General features: G+C 43.4%; 2 protein-coding genes across 3 annotated transcripts in view; one reads left to right on the top strand and one right to left on the bottom strand.

Moving 5' to 3' along the window:
* The window catches only part of CFAP99 (cilia and flagella associated protein 99), a 67,055-nt gene that overhangs the window by 21,126 nt on the left and 21,367 nt on the right, over positions 1-24,562 (top strand). For both annotated transcript variants that reach the window (XM_069976389.1, XM_069976390.1), the window contains exons 7-11: positions 856-936; positions 15,953-16,021; positions 16,874-16,957; positions 17,608-17,696; positions 22,486-22,690. In XM_069976389.1, the coding sequence (XP_069832490.1) occupies positions 856-936; positions 15,953-16,021; positions 16,874-16,957; positions 17,608-17,696; positions 22,486-22,690 (528 nt within the window). The remainder of the gene's footprint in view (positions 1-855; positions 937-15,952; positions 16,022-16,873; positions 16,958-17,607; positions 17,697-22,485; positions 22,691-24,562) is intronic.
* On the bottom strand, positions 10,873-12,728 carry LOC138797324 (uncharacterized). The gene is made up of 3 exons (XM_069977321.1): positions 11,585-12,728; positions 11,167-11,234; positions 10,873-11,043 (listed from the first exon to the last, which is right to left on the bottom strand). The coding sequence occupies exon 1, from the start codon at positions 12,675-12,677 to the stop codon at positions 11,730-11,732; it is 948 nt and encodes a 315-aa protein (XP_069833422.1). The 5' UTR covers positions 12,678-12,728; the 3' UTR covers positions 10,873-11,043; positions 11,167-11,234; positions 11,585-11,729.

Raw genomic sequence — 24,562 nt, forward strand, 5'->3', positions numbered from 1 at the left:
GTATGTCCTGCAGGAAGTGTTGTGTTAGCTCTAGTCTGACACGGTGCTTTCTGCTGCCACTTCTATCCTTGTCAGGAACTGTCCAGAGCAGGAGAGGTTTGCTATAAGGACTACTTCCTCCAGGGCATACAGCAGCTGATAAGTACTGGAAGACATTTAAATAGAAATAATTTATAAATCTATATAACTTTGTGACACCAGTAAAACAAATATTTTTCGCCGTAGTACCCCATTAAACAGGGGGACATGTGACCCATATTTTTGTGATTGTGGGAATCCCAGTGGTTTACCCCCCCCCCCCCATCAAACACTTATCTACTATCCTGCTGTTAAAGGATGTGCAGCATCATGGGAAATCTCCCCATAGACTACTGCGTTAATAAAGCAGGGATCACAGTGCTAAATCATTTTGCTGCCTCTTCTTTTGCAGGAACGGCGGGAGTCTTAGAAGTCAGAGCCCAAGCTCATATTATAGTAATATAGCCTTGCAGATTCTCATAATACCTCACCTACCTTCATATTGAAAAGATAGAGATGTTTCACGTAAAAAGATAGAGATAGAGACACTTGGCAGACTTCTAATATTCTAATAATTATAGTGGTCTTTTCTGGTCATATCACTTACACCAGAGGTAGGGAACCTTGGCTCTCCAACTCTCCAGCTTTAGCTTTGGCTGTCCAGGCATGATGGGAGTTGTAGTTTTGCAACAGCTGGAGAGCCGAGGCTCCCTACCCCTGACCTACACTCTACTGGTATCACATTAAACCTCAGGATGTGATCAAGGATGGGTTGAGGAACTGTATGAGTAGTTACTGGAAAACCCATTGTAAACGTCTGTCTTTTCTGTAATACAGGTCCCTGAGAGCACGTATAAAAGTCCTAAAGAGCAAGACGTTCTTCAAGGAAAGAAACTGAGAAATCGCCAGAAAGCAGAGGTATCATCCACATCAATAGAATCTCTACCTTTTCATGTGCAGAATTTATTATCACAATATTTTGGGAAGTTGTTTAGTTACTTATTATTCCCCGTCTTTAGACCCAGACCTGTAAATCAGGGAAAAGAACCTTAGTAAGGAGTTTTTATTGTAAGAGCAGTAGACTATGAACAGTAAGCAGGAAGACTATGGATCTTTCTGCCAATGGATGTGATTGATAGTAAATTATTTAGGGGGGGGAGACTTTCATTGTACGGAGAGGATAGACCCTAACAATAGAGTCTAGAAACTGTTTCTCTAATACCACCTATAAGTAGCCATCTTGTGAGTCAATGTTTGACCCATAAAGGATGAAGTGTCCACAGATTAGTGTCTGGTTTGCTAAGCCTGGGTTCACACCACGTTTTTGCAAAATACAGATGGAAAAACGGATGTAATTGTGTGAATCCGTTTTTAACCGTTTTTCTATTGACTTCCATTATTAAAAAAAAGGGTCAAAACGCATCTTTTTTTTTAATGTACACAAAAATAAGGTCAACTACGTTTTTGTGGACGCTAAAAAAAACTGATGCAGTCTGATCAGTTTTCTTTTTATAATGGAAATCAATGGAAAAATGGATCAAAACGAATGCACACAATTGCATCCGTTTTTCCATCTGTGTTTCCACCTGTTTTTGGCAAAAACAGATGAAAAAAAAACGGATCGCAAAAAACGTAGTCTGAACCCAGCCTAACCCTCATAATTATGTTTCAGTGCTGTTTTATGGATCAGGCTTTATCATACAGGGTAGCTGCCTATAGGTGGCACTAAAAAGGCAGTTTTACTTCTGGATAAGACAGTTAGCATACTTTTTTTCTATGGATCATTGGTTATAAGATGCCATACACCAGCTGGATCACCTCATTGAGAAACAGTACCCCACCTCCCCATTGGATTCCTTGTGGCCCCATCTAGTGCTGCCGCCTCCAGCTCTGGATCTCCTGGCTTGGGACAGGAGTGATTCTCCTGCTGGATGGACAGTTTATTGCACACGGCCTACTCCAAGACACATTGGCCTGTGTATTGTGTACCTATTAATCATTCTTTACTTTCTGTGTATTTTGACCAGACACAACCACACGTTGCCCTGTTCTGTACACGTTAACCATCATCTAATGGAAAGTACGATTTTTAGAAAGTTTTAAGTGCAAAGTACAAAGTACATATTTAATAGCAGACTGCATTAAAGACCCTGGTCACGAGATTTACCCTTCTCTAGTCCGGTGATCTAGTTTTCTGGTCTCCTGGTTCACCTTTGTGTGATATACATATACAATGGTGTAACTTGGCGCTCTGGGCCACCTCAGTGAAAAATCTGTAACCCAGCCTCCACATACTATGTGCCTTTTAAAGACTTTTGGGCCCTCTGTTATATAAAAACCTGGCTGTGATTCCTACCTGGCAAATGTCACTATTTAGGGTGCCTTTACACAGAGAGATGTATCTGACAGATTTTTGAAGCCAAAGCCAGGAACAGACCATAAACAGAGAACAGGTCATAAAAGAAAGACAAATTTCTCCTCTTTTCAAATCCATTCCTGGCTTTGGCTTTAAAAAAATCTGTCAGATAATCTCTCTGTGTAAAGACACCCTGAGGGTGCGTGCTCACTACGGAATTCCTGCGTATGACCCGCAGCGGATTCCGTCACTCGTACCCGCACGTGGCAGCGTGCATCTCCACCCGTGCCATAGACACTATTCTATGCAGGGGCGGATTCCGCATTCTGCCGAAAGAACTGACATGTCAATTCTTTTGGCGGAATCCGCCCGTGCATAGAATAGTGTCTATGGCACGGGCGGAGATGCGCGTCGTGTGCAGGTACGAGTGACGGAATCCGCTGCGGGTCATAAGCAGGAATTCCGTAGTGTGCACGCACCCTTAGTGTGTTCTGTGGACAGCTTTTTCTCATGATCTCTCCACGTACCTGAACAATCAACTTAACTGAGTGTGAATGTTTCCTAAATGGAAGAGGAAGAGTAAGAGAAGAGTCAGAAGGGTGCCATACACATTAGATGGTCAGCTCCTCCTGCCAAAATTGGAAAGTTTGGCCAGCACATCTAATGTGTTAGGGGGATTAAAGGGGTACTCCTAATTTATTTATTTTTTCTAAATCAGCTGGTGTCAGAAAGTTATACAGATTTTTAAATTTTTCTGTACTTTCAGCCTCTGTATGTGCTACAGGAAGTGGTGTATTCTTTGCAGTCTGACACAGCGCTCTCTGCTGCCACCTCTGTCTGTGTCAGGAACTGTCCAGAGTAGGAGAGGATCATCATGGGAATTTGCTATTGTTTGTGTAAACAATTCTAGAAACCCCATTGACTCGCATAGGGTAGGTTCTCCATTCACGAAATCCACGTAACATCTGTAATGCAAAGAAAGTAAGGCGATAATCCCTAGATATAACTTTTATCTGCATGAAATTAGTTTGGTCCTATTCCCATGCTATGAATGCTCTGTAGGATAGGGCGCCACATTGCTCTTCACAGATTCCTGGTGTCTCTTTCCCGGTTAATTCTCTGGCAGGGTCTGGTCAATGCCTCTTTTGCAGCATGTCAGCATATGTGGTAACACAGTCTTGACGGGGAACGCTGCAAGGACAATTGTTCTCTATATAAAAGCTTTTAAATCAACAGAGCAGCTTGTCAATAGGAACACACCCATTAATGCGATTACCAATAGAGAGCAGGAAAAGTGTCCATGCAGCATGATTCAGCCCTTGTCGCACAATGGACAGAGCTATTCACTGGGATCATCACTCCAAGCGCTGACCAACCGGGAACACTGTGCACAGGAAGAGATAGGGTGAGGACACATAGGCTGGCTGGACAGGGGCAGGATAGGTGCAGTGTCAAAGGGTGCAGGGCGGCAGTACAAAAAGGTGCAGGACGACTAAGGGTAGTAGAACTACACGGACATGGAATTATAGCAGAACAGGGACATGTGGAAGTACAGCATTACAGAGAACAAGGGTATAGCAGTAAAGAGACTTGTACCTTAGTAGTAAAGGGACATTTAGTAGAGGAGTAGAGGGATGTGTAGTATAGCAGTGCAGGGACATATACAGTAGCACTGCAGAGTCATTCACCATAACAGTACATGGAGCTACAAGGATATAGTACAGAGAGGGAGGGGTAGCAGTGCTGGAAAAATTGGAATAGCATTGCATAAATATATAAGCAAGCAGTACAGAACAGCAATTGCAGAACATAGATCTGCAGGATAGTAGTACAGGGATGTGCAGTATAGTAGTTCAGGGATGTACAGGATAGTAATAAAGGGACGTACAGGATAGTAGTACAGGGATATACAGGATAGTAGTACAGGGATGTACAGGATAGTAGTACAGGGATGTACAGGATAGTAATACAGGGATGTACAGGATAGTAGTACAGGGATATACAGGATAGTAGTACAGGGATGTACAGGATAGTAGTACAGGGATGTACAGGATAGTAGTACAGGGATGTACAGGATAGTAGTACAGGGATGTACAGGATAGTAGTACAGGGATATACAGGATAGTAGTACAGGGATGTACAGGATAGTAGTACAGGGATGTACAGGATAGTAGTACAGGGATGTACAGGATAGTAGTACAGGGATGTACAGGATAGTAGTACAGGGATGTACAGGATAGTAGTACAGGGATATACAGGATAGTAGTACAGGGATGTACAGGATAGTAATACAGGGATGTACAGGATAGTAGTACAGGGATATACAGGATAGTAGTACAGGGATGTACAGGATAGTAGTACAGGGATGTACAGGATAGTAGTACAGGGATGTACCGTATAGTAGTACAGGGATGTACAGGATAGTAGTACAGGGACATACAGGATAGTAGTACAGGGATGTACAGGGTAGTAGTACAGGGATGTGCAGGATAGTAGTACAGGGATGTACAGGATAGTAGTACAGGGATATACAGGATAGTAGTACAGGGACGTACAGGATAGTATTAGTAGTACAGGGATGTACAGGATAGTAGTACAGAGATGTACAGGGTAGTAGTACAGGGACGTACAGGATAGTATTAGTAGTACAGGGATGTACAGGATAGTAGTACAGGGATGTACAGGATAGTAGTACAGGGATATACAGGATAGTAATACAGGGATGTACAGGATAGTAGTACAGGGATGTACAGGATAGTAGTACAGGGATGTACCGTATAGTAGTACAGGGATGTACAGGATAGTAGTACAGGGACATACAGGATAGTAGTACAGGGATGTACAGGGTAGTAGTACAGGGATGTGCAGGATAGTAGTACAGGGATGTACAGGATAGTAGTACAGGGATATACAGGATAGTAGTACAGGGACGTACAGGATAGTATTAGTAGTACAGGGATGTACAGGATAGTAGTACAGAGATGTACAGGGTAGTAGTACAGGGACGTACAGGATAGTATTAGTAGTACAGGGATGTACAGGATAGTAGTACAGGGATATACAGGATAGTAGTACAGGGACATACAGGATAGTAGTACAGGGATGTACAGGATAGTAGTACAGGGATGTACAGGATAGTAGTACAGGGATGTACAGGATAGTAGTACAGGGATGTACAGGATAGTAGTACAGGGATGTACAGGATAGTAGTACAGGGATATACAGGATAGTAGTACAGGGATGTACAGGATAGTAGTACAGGGATGTACACGATAGTAGTACAAGGATGTACAGGATAGTAGTACAGGGACGTACAGGATAGTAGTACAGGGACATACAGGATAGTAGTACAGGGATGTACAGGATAGTAGTACAGGGATATACAGGATAGTAGTACAGGGATATACAGGATAGTAGTACAGGGATGTACAGGATAGTAGTACAGGGATATACAGGATAGTAGTACAGGGACGTACAGGATAGTAGTACAGGTATGTACAGGATAGTAGTACAGGGATGTACAGGATAGTAATACAGGGACGTACAGGATAGTAGTACAGGGATATACAGGATAGTAGTACAGGGATATACAGGATAGTAGTACAGGGATATACAGGATAGTAGTACAGGGATATACAGGATAGTAGTACAGGGATATACAGGATAGTAGTACAGGATAGTAGTACAGGGATGTACAGGATATCAGTAGAAGCACGGTGGCTCAGTGGTTAGCAGGATAGCCCACTGTAGCCTTCGGTACTCCAGTTTCCTCCCACACAAACAAAAAAATACAGGATAGTAGTACAGGGATGTACAGGATAGTAGTACAGAGACATAAAGGATAGTAGTACAGGGACATACAGGATAGTAGTACAGGGACATACAGGATAGTAGTACAGGGACATACAGGATAGTAGTACAGGGACATACAGGATAGTAATACAGGGACATACAGGATAGTAGTACAGGGACATACAGGATAGTAGTACAGGGACATACAGGATAGTAGTACAGGGACATACAGGATAGTAGTACAGGGATGTACAGAATAGTAGTACAGGTATGTACAGGATAGTAGTACAGGGACATACAGGATAGTAATACAGGGACATACAGGATAGTAGTACAGGGACATACAGGATAGTAGTACAGGGACATACAGGATAGTAGTACAGGGACATACAGGATAGTAATACAGGGACATACAGGATAGTAGTACAGGGACATACAGGATAGTAGTACAGGGACATACAGGATAGTAGTACAGGGACATACAGGATAGTAGTACAGGGATGTACAGAATAGTAGTACAGGTATGTACAGGATAGTAGTACAGGGATGTACAGGATAGTAGTACAGGGATGTACAGGATAGTAGTACAGGGATATACAGGATAGTAGTACAGGGACATACAGGATAGTAGTACAGGGACATACAGGATAGTAGTACAGGGATGTACAGGATAGTAGTACAGGGACATACAGGATAGTAGTACAGGGATGTACAGGATAGTAGTACAGGGATGTGCAGGATGTGACATATCACCTGGCATAAGGATACGCCGGTCCATTCATCCGCATGCTGTGCGGCGTGTGAATTCTGTCAGGAGACTGAAGCATCGGGTTAGTCAGATCCGGTCCCAGTCTTCCAGATCTCCTTGATCCGGTCTCCCTGAGCAGCTCTATATAAGACTTCAGCTGCTTATGGGAGTTGCCTGTGATTTGGTTTTCTAGCATTTATCTACCTGCTGATACCTGTTGTTCTACCGACCTCTGCCTGTACCTTGTATTTCCCTTTGTCTCTGTGATTTGGATTTTGATGTGCTTCTCCTGGACTTTCTGATCTCGGCTAGATATCTGACTTTGTCTCTGTTTTGTGATTGTGTTCTTACGTGTTCTCCTGGTTTGACCTGGTTAGTCTGACTTTATTATTTCGGTTCTTTTTCCTATCCCTCACATTATCTTAGGAAGGGACTATCACCCAGTTGGGGGCCACTGTTTAGGGTGGTCATCAAGTAGGCAGGGACAGCGGGAGGGTTTATTTCTAGGGCTGCTCTCACGCTTACCCCTCCTGACATTACAGAAACAAGCAGGGTAGTAGTACAGGGAAGCGCAGAGCCGCATTACATTGAGCGGCAGGGTTGCAGTATGAAGAAGAGTTGGATAACAATGCAATTCAAGCAGTACAGAGACAGAGCCCTGCCCTCATCCCATTGTTTGGACTGTCTCCTACATCCTTACAGCATACAGCATCTGTGGAGCTGTTTGCATATGTAAAAGATACAATCTGTGGAAGAGCCAGCTTCTCATTGAACGGACAGGAATCACCTGTACAATTTGAAAAATGAAACAGGCCTCCAGGAGGTGGTATAGATGTTTAGGAATCACCTCTAAACATGTTTGTTCATCTGCTATTAATAGGCTACTGAATACACCTAGTAGCAGAAATGAAGCTGCAGAGCGCACGGCAGCCCCTTCATTCCAGCGATTGGCAGGGTTCTCTTTAGCCGGACCCCGAACGATCAGCATTTCTGACATCTCGCTATGACATGTCAGAAGTTTTTAAAAATGATTGTTACACTTTGAAGTGACACTGTCACCCCCTTTTTGCATTATGACTGCTCTACACAGGTGTAAAGAGTAAATTTTTGCAGTTTTCATACCTTATTTTATATCATATGTCATGGTGCTTGTTCCAGTAAAAAGTGGTCTTTTTTCATCTGCGGATTGAGATACCTATGCGGGGCTTCATGACCGAAGCGCCACATAGGCCCCGCCCCTCAGTGGCCATTGGAAGGGCTGGCCTAAAGTTCTAGGCCCCACCTCCACTAGATTGGCCCACATCAATATCCGTAGAGGGGGCAGGGCCTATGCAAAGATAACGTCATAGAGGGGAGTAGCTGAGTGGCACTAGGGGCAGGGCTAAGTGGCGATTTGACCGTGAAGCCCCGCCCAGGTATCCCAATCCGCAGATGATAAAAGATCACTTTTTACTGGAACAAGCACCATGCTGTATGATATAATATAAGATACGAAAACTGCTAAATTTACCCTTTACACCTGTGTAGAGAAGTCAGAATGCAAAAAGGGGGTGACAGTGTCACTTTAAATTTATCTGACTTTGGCTTCAAAAATATTTTAGATAAATCTCTCTGTGGAAACAAACAATAGGGGAGATTTATCAAAGATGGTGTAAAGTGAAACTGGCTCAGTTGCCCCTAGCAACCAATCAGATTCCACTTTTTATTTTCTAAAGAGTCTGTGAGGAATGAAAGGTGGAATCTGATTGGTTGCTAGGGGCAACTGAGCCAGTTTCACTTTACACCATGTTTGATAAATCTCCTCCAATAAGCTTACTCATCTGAAGCAGTGCCTAGGGGCGTGTACAGAGGGCGTGTGCGGCTGCTGGCCAATCAGCATTCATTTTCACCGAACCAACCTTTGCAGAGCAGAGGAACAACTGAAGTCACTTTCTGCTGTTTTTTTTTGCTGCTTTTTGCTGTTACAAAACACCAGATGGCCTTAGTGATGGAGCCTGGACTACAGTTTCCAGTAAGTTAGAGACCAATTGGCTGAATGTATAGCATTTTATTTCATATAGACAACAGGCAAAAAAATAAATGATGTAAATAGCAAAGATGTAGTATTTCACCTCCCCTGCTGATTTAAAGAGAATGTACCATCAGGTACATCCTCTTTAATGTGACCCAGGGATAGAACGGCGCCGTCACGGTCAAGCCGATGCCATGGTCCGTTTTTTGAATCACGGCCCGGTTCCCGTGTACGGCTCTATTCTATCCACGGTTACCGGGACGGGGCTGAAGCACAGCCGGCCTGCCCCCAGAGGGAGGGAATTCCCTCCCTCTATGATGCGGCTCCGTTAGAATCAATGGAGCCGCGTTTCTCCCCTCTAGCCTGTGCCCGTCCTCTCCTGCAGGCGGCGAGCGATGAAATGACATCATCGCACGCAGCCTGCAGGAGACGGAAGACGTGCGCCGCTCTGGTGGGGAAGGGGACGGCATTCACAGCAGATGCTGTGAAGGCCAGCTCCTGCCCCACCAGAGCGGCTCGCACATCACAGGAGAGCCGCGGGCCGCATCAGTAGGTCTCAGGGGCTGGATGCGGCCTGAGGGCTGGAGGTTCCCCACCGCTGCTATAAAACGTTGAGCCGACCACCTATTAAATACCATAAGGATAAATAAATAGACTCGGATACGCAGCTTCTTAATGTACAGTGACTTCTTTATTAATTTTATTGAAGGTTACATAGATACCTAGGTGATAAGGTTTATATCAAGTTAAACATGTGTAGATCCAGAGGAAGGCAGAACCCTTATGAGACAGATGTCTGTTGCCCCAGGGAAAAAAATCCTCCTCGACTCCAAGTATGTAAATCAGAATAAGTCCCTGGAACATGTCTCATCAACAGAAATCTGGGACCTGTAACTTGTGATATTATATAGACCCTTATATTACTTAGATGGTCACATCAGAAGCCAGGACAATAATCATAAATAGGGCCCTGATGATAAGTCTTTCATGGAGTCACTTGTTGAGTCCAGTGACATCTACTGGTGAGGACAGAGACCAATCCCGGAATCGGCCTCCTACAGCTCCTTTGGTCTTGACCATGCCCCGACTGATAATCTGGCAGGCCGGGCAAATGCTCGATGGGCTGCCCAGATTGCCAGTCTCTGGGGGCCGTCTGGGCTGTAAAATTAAATGCTGCAGTGCACCCGGCACTGCCTATTCAGCTGCTGAGGACCCCACTTCAGGACTGAGGGCCGCTGCCAGGCACTTGCTGTCACAAATCGCCCTCACTTATCATACATCATTGGAATGAGTGTGTGCTAATAGCCCTACCCCAGGAGAAGTAGTAGTAGGAGGAGATCTGCTGCACAAAGTCTTCTTACAGAGGCTTCCAAGAGAGGATAAGAAGAGCCTATGTGTGTGTCTGTCCCTGTATTAGTATATATGTGGGTGACTGTATGTGTATATGAGACTGTATGCATCTGCCTGTGTATACAGCATGTGTGTGTATGTCTCTCCATGGTTATTTATGTGGCTGACTGTATGTGTATATGTTAGTACATGCATGTGCCTGTGTGTACAGCATGTGTGTGTATTGGTACATATGTGCCTGACTGTATGTGTGTATGTGACTCTGTGTATCTCTATGTATGTATGTATATATGTGCCTGACTGTATGTGTATATGTGACCGTATGTATGTGCTATTGTGTACAGCATGTGTGTGGGTGTCTCTGGATGGATATATATGTGCCTGACCATATGTACATATGTAACTGTATGTGGGTATATATACAGTACAGATATATATATATATATATATATATATATATATATATATATATATATATATATATATAGACTGTATATATGAGACTGTGTATGGTCGGCATGTCCAACATGCAGAGCAAATTTGTTGCTGCAGAGTACTTTGCACCACAATTTTTTCATTTTTTCAAAATAAATTTTTTTATTTACTGGGATGGGGAGGGGGTATGATATTTTTTGGGGGTTCGTAGGGTGCTTTGTATGCCAGGGCTGCTTTTTAGTCCCAGTCCGGCACTGGTCTTGACATGACGGCCGTCATGTCACTTGCCTGTAGTAGAGTTGTCACCTCCAGCTGCATCTCTGCAATAGTCATCTGTAAAAACACCAAATATAACCGGTTATGGCAGAACATCGGAAGAAGGAGCTGTAGAATATTATATCGATGGAACTAACACAATATGCTCCTTGTCACTATTGGTCATTGTATTCCTCTTACCTGTGCTGTATTTGGATACTGCTTAAAAGAGACCTGATAGACATCGATCCTGGAACACACCTCTTTATCTACAATAAAAAGAAAACACTATGTAATCCTATGCTGATGAACTTCATAACATATTTTCCTGGAATATCAATACAATTGTCAATTATGTAAAAACACAAATAAAAGAACAAAGATTACTACAGAGGGAATAGTTGCCACAGAAAGTAATTATGATCCCCAAATGTTCTTTAACCTTGAAATGTTGGGGTCTTCAATGTTGAGTGTAATAATAAAGAGGGGTTACACCTTCCTAAAAACCTTCAGCCCTTAACTGTTCAGTGTCCTCACACCAGAATATGACATTGGATCAGAAACTATTAGCGTTTATTAATTACATTACATGCTATGACTACTGTGAGAAGGGTCTTACCTTATTTAGGGTCTTGTGAGTGTCCATAATGCAGAGCTTTCCTCCTTAGATGGCCAATACATGTTGCAGGGGACTGGTGACTCTCAGGACTCATGTCCTTCATGGGTCATGTCCGGTATTGGTCATAGACTCTACCTAGAGTCACTTATTGATGTATTTTTGGAAATGCGGTGATCCTGCCGCTCTGCAGACAGGAAATGAGATGCAGTCTCATTGCCTCATGCTGGTACATTGCTGTGGGGTCACCATCTTCTTCCAGTAGGTCAAAGGCAAAGGCGATTGCAAATACCCCACAGTCATAGCCGTTTCTCTGCTGGTCGACATGAAGAAATCTGAGATGTTTTAGGGGCTCATCGATCACATGGCTGTACATATTAATTATCTGCTGACAGATGGATGGAGTCAGATTGTTGTTCTTCATACTGTCTGCCACCAGGATGTTACCATCTTTGTAGCAGGTTGTCAGCCAGTGCATTCTGCCCTCATCGTAGTGTATTTGAACAGCTTTTCTAACCACATTGTATCCTGGTACAAGGAGGGCTGCAACAGGCTGTAGGCCATCAAAGTCCTGAAACTGTGTCTGCAGGATAGTCTGGGCCATGTTAATGATGTCATCATCCAGCATGCCGCTGTAGCCTGTGCCCTTCAGGATGGATAGGTGCTCTGGAGACAGGTGGTTTATCTTCTCTTGTCCCCGGGAATCAGGCCTCTCCACTTGTGGTGTTCCCAGCTCTGCGCTTCCTAGATCTCCAGCCGGTAGATCATAGTAGCCTTCTGGCACAGCTCTTTTGGCTGGTGGGAATGTGCCCGTCTCACTGTCCTCAGAGGTTGGTGCTTTTCTTTTTCGACTCACTTTATGAGGCTGCACCAATTTCTTCTCTGACATTGTGAGGTTCTCTTTTTTTAAAGAGTGCTCACCTTCCATGGCTGCGTCTATCCTTCGTCTCTTAGCAGGTGGTGACATGCGGATAAGAAACGGATCTGCAGCATCATCTTCACGGGGTCTTTTTCGTTGGCGTTGAGGTGTGAGGAGCCCCTCACGTGCATCATCTGCACTCTTCTCAACAACATGGGGACGCTTATCACTAGTCATGATAGCGTCAATCACTATCAATCACTATCAATCACTTCTGTAGTACTTCCAGCAAGGAGTAAAAGCAGTGAAATGACCCTGCTCTGTACTGTGTCACACTGTATACGCTTATCTCTTTGTGATGTCATCTACTGTATGTGTTCTCTGTGATGACATCACTACATTGTGTGTAGCTTGTGGCTTTACAATAGTCAATACTACAAATCTCAGTTGTTTATGGACTAAGATATTTGGATTTTCTAGTGTCTATTTCTTTATTTTTTTATTTGTTTGTAGAATGTGAAATTATACAATGATCTAGTATATAGGAATTCATTAACTTATATAATTTATTCAAATTATTACATTTCTTATCAGTGTAGTTGACCCCTGTCTGCACAATAGAATGGTACAGCCCATGGATCAGTCCTGTGGAATACATGGAGTTAGTTATGTGACTTCCGCCTTCCTCTAGGGCAATGGTCTCTAACCTGTGATGCTCCAGCTCTGGCAAAATTACAGTTCCCATCATGCTCAGACAACCCACAACTGTTGTAAAACTACAACTCTCAGCTTGCTCAGACTGCAAACGGCGGTTTGCGTTGGCCGGCAGTTGAAGTGTTGCAACAGCTGGAAAGTCACAGGTAGCAGACGGTCTAGAGCATTGGTCTCCAAACTGCGGCCCTTCAGCTGTTGCGAAACTACAACTCCCATCATGCCTGGACAGCTAAAGCTTTGGATTTGGCTGTCCAGGCATGATGGGAAATGTAGTTTTGCAACAGCTGGAGGGCCGCAGTTTGAAGACCCATGGTCTAGAGGGTAGTTTTCTGTCTCTATAGACTGATGGACATAAGAGTCAGCTGTATATAGAGTCAGTGATGTAACTAGGGCCCTATGCTGAAGTAAATGGGGCTGAGATATGTTAACAAAGTGTATCTGCAGCCTACGTTGTATAGATCTGTAGTATGACTGCTCTGGGCCCATATACTGTGCCATTATGTGTCCAGCTCTTGCAGCTCTAGTTTCCAGTTAGGAGACCACAAGAGCTGTCAATCAGATGTCATCTAATACTGAAGAACGCATATATGCCGTAATTGGTTTAATGCTTTGCAGTAAAATGACATTGGGGCAGCTATTCTCCCACCCATCCATTGCTGATCCCCAGTTCAGGCCCCAGTCTCCAGGCTCTGGTTTTCTGACTGGAGCAGATGTCAGGTTACCATTGCAGTCAGCAGCATTAGAGGTCACGTGCTGTATTCCTGGCATCGCTGCTCAGAGATGGGAGCCATGATGCCAGGGAAATGTTCTGTGACCTCTGAAGCTGCCGATCGACTGCAGTGGTCACATGACAACATCTCCAAAAGAAAGACTGGGGTGCTGACCGGAGCATGAACTGAGGATCAGCACCAGATCGCTGAGGTTAGTAACTTGCTTCTTTGTTAGTTTAATGCATTTAAGAGCCTTTTGAAATTATTTTTAAATAAACATGGATAACCCCTATAACTGTCTCTATCTGCAGACTTAGGCTATGTTCACACTACGTAAAAGTACAGCCATTGTTGCCATTTGTGTATGCACATTGCCTATTGATCTATGGGATCCCGGCGGAAGCGTATACACATCGTATATGCTCCGGCCGGGATCCCGTGCGGCCCCGCAAATAACTGACATGTCAGTTTTCTGCGGCCGCAATTTAATGAATTGCAGGCGTAGGAAACCCTGTCAATTCATACAATGAAGCGAGCAGCTCCGGCCGCTCACTTCATTGTGTGTTGTGGGAGGTTCTGATACGGGCGCACGCTGATGCACCCGCATCAGCACCCTGTGGCCAAAAGATCATCTGGCCGGTACTTAAGACCAGAACGGCCGGTCTCTTCACGTTGTGTGAACATAGCCTTAAAGGGGTTATCCAGCGCTACAAAAACATGGCTACTTTCTTCCAGAGACAGCTCCGCTCTTGTCTCCAGCTTGTGTGGGGTTTTTCTGCTCAGTTCTATTGAAGTGAATGGAGCTTAATTGCAAACCGCACCTGAACTGGAGACAAGTTATCCAGCGCTACCAAAACATGGCCACTTTTCCCCCTACTGTTGTCTCCAGGTCAGGTGCAGTTTGCAATTAAGCTCCATTTACTTTAATGGAACTGAGTTTCAAAACCCGACCCAAACTGGAGACAACAGTAGGTGGAGAGTGGCCATGTTTTTGTAGCGCTGGATAACCCCTTTAATGTAGAGGTAGTGGGCATGCTCAACCACTGCTCCATTCAAACTCTCTCTGATGTCTTTAGTCATTGGTGGGGGTCCCAGCAGTGGAGCCCCCAGGGATAATGTTTATCTCCATTTCTGTGCTTAGATGATAAATGCCATCTGTGAAAGGACCCATCGCCCACCTTTAACTCCCATTAAGCCATAAAGCATGCTACCTTTATAATGCAGATGGCCAGGACTTCCTTCACTTATTCTCTTTTTGTTTTCAACCAGCACAAGAGTAAAAAGCTGCCTATATTGTACACAAAAACATGTCCGCCCCCCTTTTTTGTGTATGCTTAAGAAAAACCGATGCGTTTTGATCCGTTTTTTTCATCATATACAAAAACGGGGTCGACCATGTTTTTGTGTACAGTATAGGCAGCTTTTTACTCTTGTGCTGGTTGAAAACAAAAAGAGACTAAGTGAAGGAAGTCCCGGTCTTCCGCAGTCATTTGATTGATGGACACATTGAGGCTAGGACGTCCTGCGTTTACTCTCTTCTTTTTTTCAACCAGCACAACAGGAGACTGGACCTGGATACAGGTAATAGTGTGTTTACACAGACAGATTTATCTGACAGATTTTTGAAGCCAAAGCCAGGAACAGACTATAAACAGAGAACAGGTCATAAAGGAAAGACTGCGATTTCTCCTCTTTTCAAATTCATTCCTGGCTTTGGCTTCAAAAATCTGTCAGAAAAATCTCTGTGTGTAAACGCACCATAAGTATAGTTCTGTTTTAAAGCATGATAACTAAAAGAAAACGACCCCTCCATTTCTTCCTGACCAGTTGCACTGTTTGCATTTTACCTTTTATTACAGATGTCGGTTCTATACAAGGCATAGTAATCCATACAGTAAATGCCTTCAGAGCTGCACCATCTAGTGGGCAATTCATGCATTGCAGGAGCTTACATTTTTTGGACATAGGAAGGTTACATTGATTGGACTATTGTTATATGTCTGGAGCTGGAGGATCCTGATCACACTCATATTTCTACCCATATGTTTTTCCTTGATGTCTTTACAATATGTATGTTCTCAATTTCAGGAGCTGTTGATTGATGCAAACATGGGGCAGTTTAACTGTGCCAATCCTGAGAAGTCAGAGAAAACCAAGGTATGTAATGTGCAATGGCGAGCAGAGGTACATACATCCATATGTATCATCCTTATGTATGGTTTGGTGGAATGCTGCAGTGAACAGATGTTTGGTTATGACCTTACCATGTATGTTCTCTATTGCACTTTCTGGGAGTACCATGACCTTAAAGAGGAACTCCGGCAGAAATTATTTCTTTCAAATAAACTGGTGTCAGAAAGTTATATATTTTTGTAATTTACTTCTTTTTAAAATCTCTAGTCTTCCAGTATTTATCAGTTGCTGGATGTCCTGCAGGAAGTGGTGTATTCTTTCCTCTCTGACACAGTGCTCTCTGCTGCCACCTCTGTCCGAGACAGGAACTGTCCAGAGCAGCAGCAAATCTCCATAGAAAACCTCTCCTGCTCTGGACACTTCCTGACATGGACAGAGGTGGCAGCAGAAAGCACTGTGTCAGACTGGAAAGAATACACCACTTCCTGCAGGGCATACAGCAGCTGATTAGTTCTGGAAGACTGTAGATTTTTAAATAGAAGTAAATTACAAATCTATATAGCTATCTAAAACCAGTTGATTTGAAAGGGAATAATTTTCACCAGAGTACCCATTTACTGATGTCACTGCTATAGGATCTGTGAGATATTCCTGAAACATAGTCTTTGGAAGAAGAAACTAGCTGCTTCCTCTCTTACTGATGTCACTGCAATAGGATCTGTGATATATTCCTAGAATAGTACTGTATAGTAAAGTGGATGTCAAGTAAATATGCTGGTAAATGTGTCTGCTCTTTTCTGTGGGAAATGCACAATGATATAAAAATTGAGTTCTTCATAAAGATTATTATGTGTTATCTGCTTTGTTTCTATACAGCGCGTCCTGTCAGAAATAATGAAAGAAGAAGATAACAAATTAGCTTTTAATAAAACAAAAGCTCAGCCGGCTCCGATAAAGAAGGTAGGAGTCTATGAGATTAAAAGCTGTGTGGGTTATGCTGGGTATTATACATCACATGTTACTTTAGCGTTCTAGACAAGGTTTGGGGGTGATGCCGCCATAGTGGTCTAGTGCCCCATCCATAAATCGAGAAGGGTTTAAGAACAAACGTACTTATCCATAGGACAACACTATAGTATTGGTTATCTGTTTTATTAAGAGGCAAAAGGAGCAACCAAACAAACATAATAGGATAAACAGATGTGTATATGAAACCATATCAGATAGAAAACAGGAGTGTAAATGGAGCGTAAATGGTCTACATGTCTCTTTTATGTCCTCAAGGACACTGACACAGGGCTCTCTGCAGCTAGTCCGCACATACTCAGGACTGATGAGGGGCAAGATGCTTGAAACAGCTGTCTGTTACTTTAACTTCTAGACAAGTTTTCTGACTTGGCTTTTAAACCCCTAGTCATGTTCTGAGGCTTCTTAAAGTAGCACACACACTTGCTCAAAGGGAAAGCTATCTCCAGAAGGTGGCACTAGAAAGCTGCTGAATGATAGGAGCACCCCTTTGAAAGTCATGTTGTACCTGACTGGAGTATATTTGGGGGGAGGGGAAAACTTGTTGCTATTTTGCTAATTTTCTAACCTATTTTTCCTTTCAGGTGGATAATGTCCCAGTTAGACTCAATGCCGCCGCCATACTAAGAGAAGGGGCCCTGTATCAGCGTCAGGTAGAAGAGGAGCTGAACAGGTAGAGTACACAGAGGAGACCCATGTAGTGTAGCATCCCTTTGTAGGGTATTTGGGAGGAAGAGAAACATTAGTGCATAGTTAGTAGTACTGTCTAACAAAGTGTAAACTTAGACTAAACTGTCCAAAAATGCACTGGGTTTATCACAATGGCTCATGTTGTTGGATAAATCTAGCGCATCAGATTGTCTAGTCTAGGTAAAGGAGAACTATTTTTGGGGGCGCGTGTGGTCACACTAAAGTCAGGCCTTTTTTTCTAAGCCGCACCTTCCTTATTAAATGAAAAACAGTAAAATGGCAAAAGTTTCTAAAAAGTTTCTAAAACACATAATAAGGCCTAAAAGTGCTATGCAAGGCATGTAAAAAATTGTCCAGAAATCTACCACATTGTCAATAGTAGATCCACCCAGTTATTAGTAGATCCGCCCAGTTAATAGCAGGTCTGCCCAGTAAATAGCAGATTCGCCCAGTATATTGCAGATCCACCTAGTAAATAACAGATCTGCCCAGAATATAGTAGATCCACCCAGTAAATAACAGATCCGCCCAGAATATAGTAGATCCACTTAGTAAATAACAGATCTGCCCAGAATATAGTAGATCCACCCAGTAAATAGCAGATCCACCCAGTATATAGTAGATCCGCCCAGTAAATAGTAGATCTGCCTAGTAAATAGATACAGCCAGTAAATAGTAGATCCGCCCAGTAAATAGCAGATCCACCCAGAATATAGTAGATCTACTCAGTAAATAGTAGATCCACCTAATAAATAGTAGATCCTCCCAATTACTCATAGTTTATCATAAGTCCTTTGAAGAACAAATCCTCCCTGACTCCTTCTACTCCGCTAATATTGTCCTTATTCTAAAACCTGACAAGAACCCACAAGAATGTGGCTCATATCAGCCAATTTCTCTTCTAAATGTGGATCATAAACTTCTCACTAAAATACTTGCTAATCGTTTTAATAGGATAATTCCCACCCTTATTCACCGTGACTAGTTTGGGTTTGTCCCTGGACGTAGTACTTCGGACAATCTTAGACGGGCACAGATTGCTCTTCAGAGAGGAGTTGGGCCTTGGTGGCGCTGGATGCTGCCGAGGCATGTGATTCCATAGAGTGGGCCTTTTTATTAGCGGTCCTCTGCAAATTTAAGTTTGGACCTATTTTTATAGCATGAATCAGTCTTTTATATCGCTGTCCGAAAGCCGCTATGTCCCGTAATGGTCTGATGTCCCCCTCCTTCAGCTTGGAGTGGGGCACTAAACAGGGGTGTCCCCTTTCTCCGCTCCTCTTTATCCTGGCCATGGAGCCTCTTGCAGTGTTGTTGCGGTCAGATCCCATTTATAAAGGTGTGTCATATACCAGATGTGGATAGTTCCCTACCCAGGGCCATAGAAATAATAGATATGTACGGTACCTATACTGGTCTGTGTATGAATTGGACTAAATCATTCCTACTATATACCCATACTGATAGATCCCACTTACTAGGCTCTAGTGTGGAAGGCCTCCTTGTAGTAAACAAATTTTGTTACTTGGTTGTGGAGCTTAGTGCGAATTCTACTGCTCTACTCTCCCTGAATGTGGACTCTCTTATTACCCTGTTTAGAGATGAGTTCAAGGTTTGGGGATCCTTGCCGTTGTCTGTTGCAGGCCGTATCAACCTGATTAAAATGGTTGACCTTCCTAAATATCTTTATGTACTCCAACATGTGTTTGTTCCCATCATTTTTTCTTACCATAGACTCATCCATCATCTCCTTTATATGGGGTTCCTCTCGTTCTAAATTACAGCTGGCCAAATTACAACGACCCAAAGATATGGCCGGGTTTTCACTCCCAGACCTATACCTATACTATTTAGCCAGACAATTCAAATATCTAGGGAATTGAACATTGGCTGATCATTCTTTAGCATCCCAACAACACTTATTAGACGTGTATCCTCTTCCTTCTTTCTGGTCAGTCATGGCAGCCCCCACGGTACCCACAAGACATTTACTTCCTATACAAAAGGTGTCACAACAAGTATGGAAAGCAGCCCACAAATTAACTAAATATGACGGGATCCCTGAGGAGACCCCATTGTGGCACACATCCTATCATACACATTTATTGTCCTTACCAGATGCTAGATACTGGGCGAATAAGGGAGTCTTCTACATCTCTGATGTATATACACTTAAGTCCCGTCATGACATTCCCATTACTCATTTTTACAAATTTTTGCAACTGCGTCATGCACTTCAGACGCAATTTTCAGGTGCCGCCACTTCTATCTCTTCCTATGCACTTATTGGGATACTACACACTCAGGGGCCTAGAGGTCTGAAATTCATGTTATACTCCCACCTGATCAAGGCTAAAGCAGTACATACTCCTGTGCCAGGACTAGTAAAAAAGGAATCCCTTTAATCCCTGCTATGTCCTCTGAGGCATATGAAGAAATGGTAGAATTCCCTCTCCATGTGTCGCCGTCCCCTAAAAATAAACTTATACAGCTTTATTTTATACATCAATGTTACCTAACCCTGGTTAGGTTACATCGCATGGGGAGGATAACAACTCCCGCTTGTCCCAAGTACCGACTTTTGGCACATGGTATGGGCATGGGATTGTCATATTTTGGATGTCGTACATATCTTATTTACTTTATGTGGTATGCATGTGCAGTTTGATCCAACTTTATGCCTTTTTGGATTGCTTGACGAAGAGGTGCGGACCCACCACTTATGTATTTTTCTCAGAGAAACACTCTTCCTGGCAAAGAAAGCCATCGCCTTGCGGTGGATTGATAGACGCCCGCCTGATAAACAACAATGGATATCCCTGACTAATGCAGTCACATCTTATGAACACATTGTATATCTTCATAAAAATTACCCCGCTAAATTTCACAAGATTTGGGACCAATGGTGTAGCTCTCCTCTCACTATGATCTCCCCAGCTGATTTACCATCTCCATAGAGTGATATGTAGGAATGGTGACTTCACATCCTCCGTTGATACATAGTTTGCCGTCTCCGAATTTACTCTGCTGTTTCCGTTGCTGGTGTTAAGTTGTTAAGTTGCTGGTGTTTACCGACCCTCCTGTTTCTTTCTATTTTTTATAAGACTGTTTTTAAGTCTTCTATAACTGTTTTTTTATTGGTCTTACCCTGTAACATGTTTTACACTTTAATTAAACTGAGTTTAAAAAAAAAAAAAAAAAATAGCAGTCCCATAGCCTACCATAGTTGCTGCCTTCATTGTGAATAGGCATCACATCCAGAAACTGGAAAATCAGTATCAGTGGCCATGGATATTTTCTGGTTATTATCATACACGCTCACACGTTTTTGTTTAATTTTATTCATTGTAGAAATCGCATAACCAGCAATTACTCATTTTCTGCCGAGAATATTAATTTCTTTTTACAGCCGAAAAAAATGCCAGCATATCTGTCTCCCATGATTTGTGTCACCATCTGGCTCACACTTCTGCAGACGGAGGCATATATTTCACATGATTAAGATTGCAGACTGCATACTAGTGAGGTAGTGTGGTTAGTGAGTGACAGCCGCTGGAGTGAGGGAGCCCCATGCTGGATTATGTGATCCTTATAGATGAATTACCCCATAAGTGGGCCAGATGTACTAGGCCACCTTCATAAATGCTGACCCTGCTCCATGTGACTGTAGAGTCTGCCAGGTGCCAGGCTTATTCTAGGTCAGTGTTTCCCAACCCGGGGATCTCCAGTCATTACAGAACTACAACTCCTATCATATCTGTGCTATATTTGCTTTGCCTCCTTATTGCCAGTCTATAGAGCAGTCTTATTGCAGGAAGCAGGAAGGCTGTGCCTTACAATACAGTAGATTACAGTGCAGTATTGTATAACTGTAGGATAGATACACTGCTATTTTAAAGGACAGATGCCTTGAACTTTATGGGTGGGTGTTCAGAGATGAGAGGAAAGCTTTGATTTACCTTTGAGGAGTGGTGTAAATCATCCTCAGCAGGCAGGCTTTCCCTGGCTTTCTCTTTGGTAAACCCTGCACCCATTTTCTGTAATTTGTCCTTATCTAGCTGTTACTAGAGACAGATTTCCCCACACAGCACGAAGTGGACAGCACATTAGGGGGTAAAGAGTCATTTTTGGCAACTGATTTACAAATGTGTTAAAAATCGCATAAGCGATCAACCGGAGGGAAATTGTAACCTTCAATGGCCATTTAATGATTGCAACTTAAGGCCCTATTACACCAATCGATTATCGGCTGTTACAGACGATAATCACTTGGTGTAATAGCTCCTGTTAAAAGGCAACGATCAGCCGACATGCACGGTGTAGGCTGATCCTTGTCTTTCAACATGTTGAAAGATTTTTGAACAATAGCAACGGTCTGCTGGCCATCGATCCGTGTAATAAGAGCGGTGGCAGTAGGCCGCCGCTATTTTCTATGGGCTCCGTCCGGGAAGCCCCTCCTGTGGCCCCCCCGCTTTGACCCACTCACTGTCGGCATGTGTAATAGTGCCGGAAGCGAGTGGGGAAGGAGGAGCAAGCAATCGCTGATCTGACAGTGTCCCTGGTGGTCTAAGGTAGTCAAAGAGTGCATTGTAAATTGCCTGGCGGTCTAGGGCAGTAAAGGAGTTCATTATAAATTCCCTGGTGGTCTAGGACAGTGAAGGAGATCAATTGATAGGGACTCTGGGCAGTTGTCTAGCTGACCACCTCCTGAAAGCTTCAGTTTTTGCCATTGCCTTCAGTCAACAAGATCTGCTAAACTGTACTATATCTTCTAGAATTGAAAAGCTGGTGGATGGGGCCCGGGACCCTAGCGAGTTTCTGGAATGGCAGCGACAGATGCAGGCAAAGGACCTGGAAAGACAACTAGCTGATATAGAATGCCGGCGCCTGGAAGGGAAGCTGAGCCGCGAGGAAGCTGTTCTGGCACGACAGAACCTTATCCAGGAGAACAAGAAAAAGGCTCTAATGAAGAAAGAGGAGGTAAGACGTAGACACGGGAAGATTTGTGAAGGCTTAAAGGCATAAAGCACATTGACAGCGCCGGGTAGGTGTCTATTAATCTGAACAAATGTATGGCTTTAAGACAGGAGGGATTCAATTATCTGGACTCTATTGGCATTCCCTCTATTAATCTTTATTCTAATTTCTAAGACAAACAACCTGGCTTCAAGTATGACGGGGAGGAATAAATAAAAATTGTAAATAGTTGTATGAACTGCAGCTCTATTCAGTCCATTAGGGCAGTGTTCCCCAACCCGTGGCTCTCCAGCTGTTACAAAATAACTACAACTACCATCATACCCTTACAGCTTTTGGCCTCCTTGCCCCAAAGCACTGTGGAAAAGACATGGCTCAAATGCATGTCCAGCAGATTTCCTCAGAAGTGTCAGTCTTAGGCTTACCACCATTCAGCATCACCAATACCAAACAGAGAATGGGGAGATTCCTATACAGCACCCCTAAAGTGTACATGTTGGGGCAGAACAGCCTTCATGGGTGACCTTGTTCCCAGTTCCACATTGGCATGGAGCCATTCTGTACAGACTTTCAGACAGTGGTTAGGTAGGTGGTATATGTCACAGTATTAGCCACATGACGCCAAGACACAAGGTTTCCCAGCAGAACATTGCCCACCACACTGCCTCCAGCGGCTTGTCTTCTTGTCAATTCTTTGAGTAGAGAGCGGTGGAAGTGAAGACGTGCGAGGCGGCAGGCGGGATTCTGCAGTGGGATTCCGCCTGTTTTACTCCGCCCTTCCCAAGCATTCTTGTGCCAGGTGAGAGACACACACATACCTCAGAGCAGGCCTCCTTCATTCGTTGGTCTATGGTCCAGTTATGCCCATTGGTGGAGTTTTCAGTGTGACAGGAGTCAGCTTGGACATTCTGACTGGTCTACAGCCCCATGCAGTCATTCCTTCATATAGCCAGTAGGAATTTTTTTTCAGCTTTTTGGTCTACAGCTTCTCTTCTGTGGCATCAGACCAGTCAGGATAGCCTCCACTCCTCATACACATCAATGAACTTTGGGCACCCTTGACCCTGTCATTATATCAACCAATTGTTCCTCCATTTTTGGAAGGTTCTCACCACTGTGTACAGGAATACCTCACCTTTATGGAGATTTTCTTACCCAGCCATCACTATCATAGTTCAGGACATGTCATAGTCGATCAGATGATTAGGCTGGGTATTGACATATTCCAAAAACCCTAAAGACTATGGGGGAGATTTATCAAACTGGTGTAAAGTAGAATTGTCTTAGTTGCCAATAGCAACCAATCAGATTCCACCTTTCATTTTTTAAAGAATCTGAAAGGAATGAAAGGTGGAATCTGATTGGTTGCTAGGGGCAACTAAGACAATTCTACTTTACACCAGTTTGATAAATCTCCCCCTATGCCCCCAGTTCTTACACAGTAGCTGTCGAGGGTTGCAAATAATCCTGCAATCAGAACACATACCTTTTATGCTTCAGCTACAAGAACTGACTGTTTATTACCTAATATATCCCATTCCCATAGATGCCATTGTCACCAGATCATCAGCGTTATTCACTTCACCTGTCAGAGATATCAGTGTCATGGCTGATCGGTGTTCATTGTGTATCTTACTTATTGTAGTTATGTAAAAATACAATATAAAATGCAAAAATAACCTTCATCTATTGACTGTGATACAGAATAAAATGAAACAATGAGGTGACAAGACTTATCCCACCGGAGGTCACAGCGCCTCGCATGTATTTTGCTTTCCGCAGTGCTCGTTCCTCACATCATTACAATGCTCTACCATTTACCTGTACAGTATTGTGTTCTGCCTTTATCATTTGCTAAAGTAAAGGAGGCCGGGT

This window comes from Dendropsophus ebraccatus, chromosome 7, assembly GCF_027789765.1.
Source record: "Dendropsophus ebraccatus isolate aDenEbr1 chromosome 7, aDenEbr1.pat, whole genome shotgun sequence".
Lineage (NCBI taxonomy): Eukaryota > Metazoa > Chordata > Amphibia > Anura > Hylidae > Dendropsophus > Dendropsophus ebraccatus.

Coding starts and splice junctions, on each gene's coding strand:
- LOC138797324 (XM_069977321.1), bottom strand. CDS start 12,677: ATGACTAGTGATAAGCGTCCCCATGTTGTTGAGAAGAGTGCAGATGAT.